This window comes from Aphelocoma coerulescens, chromosome 17 (assembly GCF_041296385.1).
Source record: "Aphelocoma coerulescens isolate FSJ_1873_10779 chromosome 17, UR_Acoe_1.0, whole genome shotgun sequence".
NCBI classification, from domain to species: Eukaryota; Metazoa; Chordata; class Aves; order Passeriformes; family Corvidae; genus Aphelocoma; species Aphelocoma coerulescens.
The window spans coordinates 8,392,076-8,402,446 of record NC_091030.1 but is presented as its reverse complement, the minus strand read 5'-3'; the positions used below and the strand labels follow the sequence as shown (position 1 = coordinate 8,402,446).

Sequence of the window (10,371 nt, the reverse complement as noted above, 5' to 3'; positions counted from 1 at the left end):
GCTCTATTTTACACAAACAAGAAGCTTTTCAAGGGGGTGACCCCCCTGTGCCAGCAGCAGAAGAATGTCTGTCACCCACCAGCGCGGCCCCCGTGCTGATACTGTCACACCCTGCACCCAACAACAAGCCTTGGAGAGGAAAATACAACGACCTAAACAAACATCTTAATCAAGGGTCATTATCGGTGCAAGAGCTGTTCCTGCACGCTTGATCATTAAAGCAGGGGAATATCCTCAAAGCCCCCGTCCAAGCAGGGGAAGCAGCACTTTGATGCTGGTGTGGGAACCAGAGGCAGCGCTGTGATTTTTAAGTGCCTTTCATCTCCCTCTTTTGTAGGAACATTCTTATAAACCAGCTTGTCAAATACAATTTCCCTGCGCAGGCATGAGTTGCAGATAAAGCCCTGGTTCTCCCTTGGTATTTCCCCCAACAGGTGTAATCTGAGGAAACATGATTTTAATTAGCCCGATTGGCTTTTTGTGTGCTAAATACCATCAATAGCTCACATCTGTATCTACAGTTATATATTTATGTTTATTTAACCCTCTCATACACGGGTCCACAATGCAAACACCAACAATGGGATCTCACCTTTGCTGTTCTCCTGATAAATAAGTCATTAAAAAGAATTGCCACATTAAGGCATTCAATCCCTTTTTATCCTGAAGTTTTCTAGCTGATTTGCTGTACTCAGCGGTAGCTCTGGACTTGAGGGACCCATTCTAAGTGAAAACCTTTGCCAGTGAGGACAGCGCGTGTCCTCTCCTCCTTCATAGAATCACAGAATGGTTTGGTTTGGAAGGGACCTTAAAAATCATCGAATTCTGACCCTCTGCCATGGGCAGCGACACCTTCCACTATCCCAGGTTGCTCCAAGTCCCGTCCAACGTGGCCTTGGGCACTCAGGGATGGGGCAGCCACAGCTTCTCTCTTCCTCAGCTCACCTGGGGCACAAGACAAACGATACTGACCTTTTTCTGGTCATTTATTCAGTCTTCAGGTTGCACACAACCAGAGACACAACCTTACCCCATGAGCGTGCTATGAAAAGGATCATTCTTTGAGTTTAGAAACAGGGAAAATGGCTAAGAGAGATTTTCTGTATCCCTTACCTGTATTTGGCATCTTGTTGGCCAACTGGACAAGCCGACTTTTATTTATTTACTCATTCAGTTGCTGTGATTATTCAGACTACCCCAGCCACATTAACCCTGTGTGCTTTGAGCGAGGCTAAACCCGAGATGAATTTGGCTCCTTTTGTACATTCTTCAGGGGCTGATTTCAGCTGCAGCAACAATTCCTCACTCAGGGCTGGAGCAGCTGCGAGCAACTTTCTGAGCAAACACCAACAGCCCGGAGGGAGAAGCAAGACAGAGTAGCAGTTTCTAAATGTCCCATCTAATTGAGCAGGAATAATGAAAGCAAAGAGTGAAAAAAAACCCAAAAAAACAAGCCCTCCAGCATGTAAACAAATAGTTCAGGTGCAGGGATTCCTCAGAGCACCAACATACCTGCCATGGCAGTAGCTAATCTTGTTTCACGCAAACACTCCTGAACCCTTCCCTCGGCGTGGGATGTGATTTTAGTGCTTCTCAGCCTTTTTCACCTGGAATGCTAAAACAGCCGTGCTTGCCATGATCTATTCACTCCTCAGCATCCTCTGGTGGTGGGAGAGCTTGAAATTCAGCTCCCAAAAATTCCTTTACCCACATGAGGTGAAGATGAGCTTGTGGTGGGACAACGTGGGTTGGTTGGTGTGGGAAGACAAATCCTTCTGGACAGGGAGTTGGTGGGAAAGCCTTAAGTGTGAAAGGAGAGTTTGAAACTGGGGTGATTTCTCTTGTCTCTTATTTAACTTTGCCTCAATCCCAGATGGATCTGTGACACGACAATCATCTCATGTACCCACGAGTTTGTTGGTCACCGGATGCCTCATAAGCATAAATCACTTGGGGCTAAACACTTAAAACCTAAATTTTTGCATCCTTACTCCTCTGCTACATAGAAAACCTTAACTGACTTCTTGTTCAAATGACCTTGTGGCCAATTAATTAGTATCTCTTTGTTTGCTTCTTTCCATGGTATTTAGCCCCCTCTTTCCTTGTCCTGTCCCTCTGCCCATTCCTCATGGAAAATCCCATGCTTTGCAGCCCCTCTTGTTAAACGAGCCACATGTGTTGCTTCTTGCAGTGTCACGTTGTTTTCCATGTCCTCGTAAACCCTTTTTTTAATCTATTCCAGGCCAAATTTCTGCCTTGCCCATGAGTGACTTGGCTGTAGTACACTGGACCGGGCAGGAGAGGATCTTTTAATGTCTCCTCGCTTTGGGATGAGCCTCTGCCAGCCCCACTGGCAGCACTGGAGCCGTGCTGGGCTTGTGCTGGGATGGGAATGTGTGGGAGAAGCCTGGAAGGCTGGGCTGTGTGGGATTCATGAGCAGCTCATGTGTGAGTCACGCTGAAGGCAGACACACTCCATTTAGTGCACCCCAGACGGATGCAGCCAGACACAGGCAGGGGGAAGACACATCCTGGGAAGCCCATCTCCAGCATGTCCCTCTGGCTGTTGAGATCCTCACTGGTGACACGTTTTACAGGGGGAGGAGGGGTTTGTTCTCCATTAAAATACCCCTTTCCATGGGGTTTGATGTTCCCTTTCCTGCAATGCCACCTCCCTGACCTCTGAAGGTGAATTTCACTGCTGTGGGTGGCACATCAAACGCCACTGTCATGGCACCAGTTGCTGACCAGTCGTACAGCAAGTGTTTGGTGGCCCTGGATCTGTCTGGGGCTGGATCCCAGCCCCATGCACACACAACCTCTCTCCCTCCCCAGCCACGGAGTGGAAAATACCAGCATTCCAGGCTTATGTGATTTGGGAGGAGGTCAATGGCTCCGCTATTTATATCCAGTTATTTGGGGACTTTGCAGCTGCATTTGCACTACAGAGTCCTGGAGGGGTAGAGAAAGAATTAAGATTAAATTAAATTAAATTACCTTAAAAATCTTTAAGGTAATTTAATTGTACAGCAAGGACAGCAAACATTTCTGGATGGTGGAGTGACACAAGTAAAACTGTCCCTCTGGTGCTGCTGTTCCTGGTTTTTTTGAAGATGCGAGGGACATTCTTTAAAACAATTTTCCCATGTTTCCCCTTTTAGATCTTGACCCGATGGCCTGAGGATATCAGAGCACCCACAGCAGGTAAAGAGCTACCTGGGAAGAGCTCCTCCTGCCTTGCTCAGGTGTCTCAACTCAGTGAGTTTAGCAGTAATTAAAGAGAAATTTTCATTGTCCAAAGCTCTTCTCTGAGTTTTTACACAGAGAACAAGATGTTGGGGAAGCTCCAGCCCTGTGTGCAAGAAGCAGCCCTGAAAGATGGCAGGTGTCAAATCCAGAATTCAACTGACCCGTAAGAAAAACACCAAGTTCCAGTTTTAGTAAAATCTAGATGCCCAGAAGCATCATTTATTGCAAATCAGTTAACCAAAAAAAATACATCATTTTTGCAAACTACAACTTTGCATGTACATAACTTTATTACAGAAGATATCTTTTCTTAAACTACACTCTAGTTTATAAAACATAGGAAGATTCAACACCACGTGATGTTTTTATCACTCATATTAGGCGTGTCACGATAACAATGGTCTGAAATGTTAACTAAGATGAGTGCTCAGCAAGGCGCTGTGCCTTGAGAAATATCCATTTTATTTGGTGTTCTAATAGAAAGGAATGAGGAAAAGGAACCCTTTTCTTAGGTTTTCTTGATTAACTGCTCTCTATCTGCCTGTCCCATACACATTATCTAGTCTTAGGGTGTCTGCTTGCTTTTGCACCCGAGTGAGTGATATTCCAACACCTCTATAAGGTGATATATTTATGATATATTTAAGACTCGCTCATTTAGATTTTTGAAACAAAATCCACCTTTTCTTGAAAACAAACAAACAAACAAAAAAGGTATTTACAAACATTAAATCTGCCACAGGCTTATACTATATTTTACATGATACACAGAAAGAGTGCACATCAGTATAAAAAAAGATGCATCACTCCAGGCTAACGTCACAGAACAAAATGTTAACGTCTCACAGCACAGCTGTGCTGGCCCTTCGCCCTCCAGTTTGGCCAGTCCAGCCTCCCACCAAAACCAGCAGCACATCCCACTGGGCACCCAGTGAGGGCTCTGCCAGAGGAGCTGGGGCCGGGCGAGCACGTGGGGGTGGCAGTGTGATAATGCTTTGTAATCTCACTCAGGGTGTCTGCACCACCAGACACACCTTCTTTTAAAAATAGGCAGGCCATCCTTAAAATAAGGATGTGGTTTACAAAGTTTATATTGGCATTTATTTCTTAAACAGTTACTCAAAGGCAAACACGAAAACAAAACAAAATTAAAAAAAAACAGTAAAGATATTCAAAGTAAAATTAAGTCTCCTTTGTGTATATACTCCATAGTTATGGGCTTACTCTCTTGGAAGTTTGGCAAATATACTTCTTTTTGATGGGGGACAGTATTCATGTTTTGTAGTTGGGTTTTTTTAGCTTAGAAACTGTTCTTAGAGGTCTATAATCCTGATTTTCTTTCTTTCTTTTTTTTTTTAGATCATAAAAATCATTTAAATATATATATTTTTATATATATAAAAACAAGAGAGAACAAAAATTTCTATTATCAAGGCAAATGTACAACTATATAATACTGAAATTTAAACAAAGATTCGTGAATGGTACCATAAAATGTCCTCTCATATAGCAAAGGAAACATTTTAAAGTACATTAAAAAAATTTGTCCATACTTAATTTTTTTCCTCTTAAGGACTGGTATTTTTAGTCAATTTTTCCTTCCCCTCTTCTTTCTCACCTCTCTTTCTGAGTTGAAAGAGAAAAAAATAAATTAATGGCATTTCAGAATCACAAATCGTCGCTTATAGCTTTACATAAACATTTCCTCTCAAATCAAACACAATGAACCCCCCCAAACAAAAGAGAACGTCCTATAAAAACCTAATTTGTTGATTTCTCCAAACACAACTGGTGTCCCACATTGAGTTCTTAACAATAGAACATATAAATAAAAAGGCAGTGTTCTCATGTAAAATAAAAAGTACATAAATAAATACTAAAAAAAAAAAAAAAAAAGGAATTAATTTGTCTTTTTCTTTTCTTTTTTTCTTTTCTTTTTTCTTTTTTATAAAAACATATTTAAAAAGGATCCTTTAATAAAAGCATCCAGTGTACTTTTAAAAAAAAAGATCTCCCTCGAGCTTCTGGCTCCCAGTGAGAGTCTCTAAAACACGTTCCTTCACTTGAAGGCCTCGGGGATGTGTCCCATCTGTGACTGCATACTCGTGGGAGGGCTGGAGATGCCCTCGGACCAGTCGGACACGTTGGAGTGAGGAGAGGAGCTGGACCACTGGTCCGGCGACTCCGGAGACGGCGTGAGGAAAGGGTGGTCGGGCACCTGGAGCTGGTGGCTGGGGGTGTTGTCCAAGGGGGAGGAATAACTGTGCTGGGAAGGTGGGGTCAGGAACTGCGTGGTGGTCATGGGCTGGGCGAGGGAGGACGGCAGGGAGGTGGGCAGCAGCTGGGAATCCTGCGGCAGGATGGTGTGCACGGCCATGGCGCTGCTGCTCACCGGCTGCAGGTCGGGCTGGCTCAGCTCCGTACCGAGGAAATTCTGGCCCATGTGGCCGCTCCCGTTGGAGCCGGGGTTGTGGTGCTGCTGCTGCTGCTGCGGCTGCGGCGGCGGCTGCTGGGGCTGCTGCGGCTGCTGCTGCTGCGCCTGCAGGTTGGGCTGCTGGAGCTGCTGCTGCTGCTGCTGCTGCATCTGCTGGAGCTGCTGGCTCTGCATCAGGTGGGGCTGGGACGCCAGGCGGGTGCTGGGCATGGCCTGGTAGCTCATCATCTGCGACAAGCTGGTGGTGGGCAGCCCGTTGTGCAGGGAGGTCATCATGCCGTGCTGCAGGTTCTGGGGCTGCTGGTGCGCCCCGGGCTGCAGGTTGCCTCGCAGGGGGTTGTACTGGCTCTGCACCATCCCGTTCTGCAGCCTGCTGAGCCAGTCACACTGCCCGTTCAGCCCGGCCCCGCCGCCCACCGAGAAGCTCATGGGGGCACTGCTCATCACCGTGCTGGGGCTGGACACCGGCAGGTGGGACAGGCGCGGCGGCACCGAATCGAAGCCCATCCTGCCGGAGTTGCCCATGGCCATATCCTGCTTGCCCGCCATGTTGAGGTGGTTGATGCTCAGGTGGGCATCGGGCATGCCTGGCAGGTGGTTCAGAGGCATGGAAGGGGACTGCTGGAACGGAGAGGTCATCAGCGGGGGAGAGGCCACATCTGAGAGGTACCCGTGGGGCGACTCCAGGGAGTCCACTGGAGACAACACGCTGGAGTTGTCAAGCAGACACCCTTTTCCATCTTGGGACTTTTTCCTCCGGGCTTTGAGGTCTTTGGCATCCTTGCCATTGCAGCTCAGCCCCTTGGTGCTCGGCTTCCTGGCCTTCTTGCCCTGCACGGCGGGTTTGAGGTTGCCGATGTAGCTGTTGGGGGAGCAGAGCGGGGGGGACAGGGTGGGTGCCCCCAGGGGGCCGTTGTGCAGGGGAGGGCTCCGCACCAGGTTGTACTCGTCCAGCAGCCGGACGATGTCGTGGTGCATGCGCTCCTGGGCGATGTCCCGCGGCAGCCGGTCCATGTGGTCCGTGATGTCCCGGTTGGCAAAATGGTCCAGCAGGACCTTGGCGGTTTCGTAGCTCCCTTCTCTGGCTGCCAGGAACAGTGGAGTCTCCTCCTGGAAAGCCAGCAATGTTTGGTTAGGGTTGAGTTCATGGATTCTCCTGGCTAGCACTGCCCTGAGCTCCACGCCCAACTTCATGTTGTTGGGTGGCAGAGATGGTCTGTCCTCATCTCTCCTCTGCTGAGGGTTTGCTCCTGCTTTTTTCTACCCTGCTGAGCCATCTCCTTGTACTGATATCAAACCAGGAACCCACAAGTGACCCAGAACATGCTGGAGGTGGCCACAAAGACACTGTACCAAACCGCCCACCAAGGACTGCACAGCCCCTCAACATCACCCCTACAGCCAAATCCCACAGTGCTCCTTTGAGCTAAATCCAACAACTTCATTCACAGCAGAACAATCAAATCAGACTCAGTGCCAGGCATTTGTATTTTAGCCAGAAATTACTCTTTAACAGACTCCCATAATGGTTCTTCCCTTGCATACTTCAGCCTAGGAGATCTTACCTTATTATTCTGCATGTCCTTATTGGCACCATTCTTCAGGAGGACCATTGCAGCTTCCACGTTATTCACAGCAGCTGCCCAGTGCAGGGCTGACTTGCCTGGAGAGGAATACCATGAAACACAACACACATCAGTGAGTGCTAAGATAAGCAGCAAGCAGCCCTTTTGTTCCATGTCTGGGCTGTTTTAGCTGCTTCAGTACCTAAATCATCCACGGCGTTGACGTCAGCGTGGCAGTTGATGAGGTCATCCAGCATCCCCTCCACAGCCAAGCGAGCGGCCAGGATCAGGGGAGTGGTCCCGTCATGCATTCGGGCATCCAGGTCTGTTGCCCTGTTCCTAATCAGGATCTGCCACGAGAAGGGCCAAAGCAGAGGGAGCACAAACGTTAGGAGGGGCAGACAGCAAGGCACTCCAGGTATTCAGGCCTCAGGACCTGCAACGCCCTTTCCAAAGGTTCATCTCTCCAGTTCTGCTCCCAGTCCAGGGGTGCTGCCGTGGGGTTGCTGCTTTGCTGTGCCCCAAGGCAACAAGGGCTTCATTTTTTAAGACTGTGACCCCACACCTTGCCCAGGTGAGCAGGAGACCTTGTGATAAGGCTCTTCCCGTGGCACCACTATTTCCCCCCGAAAACCCCGAAACTGGCGGCCAAAGCATCAATCACCTGGAAGACTCCTTGGGCATCGGCAGAGACGGCGGCGTGCAGGGGCGTCCGGCCCATGTTGTCCTGGATGTTGGCATCAGCGCTGGCCTCCAGCAGGCGCTTGGCAGCGTCCGAGCGGGAGTACCTGGCGGCCAGGTGCAGGGCGGTCTCGCCGGTGCGGTCAGTCTGGTTGTGCAGACTGGCGCCCTGGTAGATGAAGTCCGAGATGACGGCGGGAGCATCGTCCTCCTCCTCGCTGTTGCCGGTCTCCAGCCCTCCTCCGCTGCACGAGGCGATCATGAGGGGGGTGAAGCCGTCTGCAAGCACAGGGGAACCCGGGGAAAAAAAGGCTTTTTACCCTCTGTAATGCAGGAGGCTCAGCCAGACGCTCTGTCTGCGATAGATGCTTATTCTCCTGGGTGCACCAAGACTGAGTTCCTGACTAGTTCTGAACATCAAACACGAATATCCTTCCTCTGATATGGATCTGAAATTCCTTAGTGGTATCTCGCCACTCAGTGCTTTCCCTATTTCATCTGCTCGTTTGCACATGCACCACATAAGGTGCAGTTTGTAAGGAAGGCTGCTCAAAGCAAACCGAGTGTGGTAAATACCTTCATTATTTCAGAGCACAGTTCCACAGACATGGGGAAGACCAAGTGTTTGTAAGAATTTAAAAACCTATTAACCATTGTTAAAGACCTGAAAAGAATGTGAAATGTACAGTTGGGTGGGAGGAGAGGAATATAGGAGCAGCAGAGAACCTGGGTGATTTAATAGGTACTTCTGTAATTTCCATCTCAGTGACTGAACAAAAGAGCTCTCATGGAAAGCAAAATGTAACAGTCTCTCTCTAGATCACACACAACAGCAACCCTGTGGTGCAGAATTTGTAGCAGTGGCTCTGTTCCAACAAGGGACAGGTAAGGCTGTGGGGCTGCTCCCTGCAGCTCCCCTCCCTGTGGGGCTGAGGGAGGGTTTGACATGAGCTGACAGCCAGTGCAGAAGTGCAAGGGGTCCTTACCCGGCCCTCTGACGTTGACATCCATGCAGTCAGCATCAATTTCCCCCTGTGGAGGGGTAGGAGCCATGGAGGAAATGCGCAGGTCAGCGGCGTCCAGGTGCTGCTGTGTCCACTGCCTGTGATCTGTCTGGTCATCCGTGTCGGGCAGCATTGCCTGCTCCTCGAACTGAGGAAACAGCAGGGAATGAGCTCCCAGAAAAGCACCTTGGGCTGAGCTCCAGTCTGGGAAGCCCTGAGAGGCTCCCAGGTGTGTGCTTGTCACAGGCAGGTTTGCAAAGGAGCTGGGAGCAGCAATGAGGGGCCCCTGAGCGTCCCTCTGCTCCTTCTGTGACAAACCCAGCAGCGACTGCCTGCAGCACAGGGAGGGAATGTGGCAGAGGGCTTACCCTGAACTTCTTGGTGTCCAAGGTCTCCTCATCGCCCCACTCATTCTGGTTGTCATCCATCAGCGTGCCGTCCGAAGCATTTTTGAGGGGTCTTTAAAAATAAAGCCATACAAAAAGTTATCTCCTCTGCAGAAACCGTGATGGACTGTGTCCATGTACGTACACAAACTGAAAGAAGAATCAACCAATTTCCAGGAGGTTCCCCTCAGGCTGCATTTCATTTTTTACCAAGTGCAAACAGATTACAAAGATGGAACACCGCTTTTTTCCCCATGCAGAACTTTAAGACCCCTGATTTTTCTCCTCCCTGCCACACCAATACGACGCACTGGAGAACAAAACTCCGACGGGCTCTCTCAGGAGAGCCCTGAGCAGCCCTGCTGCGCCGTGTTTATGGGGTTAGCAAGCAAATTACTCACTTCAGTCCAACAGAATCCTCCCCCAGGGGTTCCCGGCGCTTCTTCTTGCTCGACTCTGTCACTTTGAAGCCCTCTGGGAACCAAAGCTGCCCATGCTCCCTGCGCCGCTTGCGAGACACCAGCACTCCCAGTCCGATGAAGGCGAGCAAGACCAGCGCAGCCACCACCACGTACATAGGATACAGCTGGGAGTTCTTCGTGGGCTCGGCTGTTTCACCTGCAAAACAGTGGGGCACAAAGAGATGCTGAGACATTAAGCTGCATAGCAAACCAGGGACAGAGTGGAAATGAAGGAAAATTAGTTAATAGAGGTACCTAAGTCTGATCTAAATCAGCCCCCCCCCCCAACCCCCCCTCCCCAAAATAAGGTCATTTTATACGCTATTAATCAGAATTGCAAACTATCGGCAAATTCTCGGCTGCACAAGGCAGCCTGCACCAGGAGACAGCTTCACTTTTTTCTCCTTTAAGGAAAAGGATTAGCAAACTTCAAATCATTGCGCTTGCATTGAGCTGTTAAGACAAAAGGATTTAGGGGGGATTTTCAAGATACAAACTTCAACTCCTTGCATGTCACTGATTGATTGGAGCTGCTTGGGTTTTCTTTTTCTTTTCTTTTTTTAATAACTTTTAGAGTGATAATGATTTTGA

General features: G+C 48.9%; 1 protein-coding gene across 2 annotated transcripts in view; it reads right to left on the bottom strand.

Annotated features, from left to right (window-relative positions):
- Positions 1-5,172: 5,172 nt before the first annotated feature.
- The window catches only part of NOTCH1 (notch receptor 1), a 40,804-nt gene continuing 35,605 nt past the window's right edge, over positions 5,173-10,371 (bottom strand). For both annotated transcript variants that reach the window (XM_069031760.1, XM_069031761.1), the window contains exons 28-34: positions 9,721-9,937; positions 9,302-9,392; positions 8,916-9,081; positions 7,913-8,208; positions 7,451-7,598; positions 7,249-7,346; positions 5,173-6,793 (exon numbers count right to left, since the gene is read on the bottom strand). In XM_069031760.1, the coding sequence (XP_068887861.1) occupies positions 5,309-6,793; positions 7,249-7,346; positions 7,451-7,598; positions 7,913-8,208; positions 8,916-9,081; positions 9,302-9,392; positions 9,721-9,937 (2,501 nt within the window). In that variant the 3' untranslated portion in view covers positions 5,173-5,308. The remainder of the gene's footprint in view (positions 6,794-7,248; positions 7,347-7,450; positions 7,599-7,912; positions 8,209-8,915; positions 9,082-9,301; positions 9,393-9,720; positions 9,938-10,371) is intronic.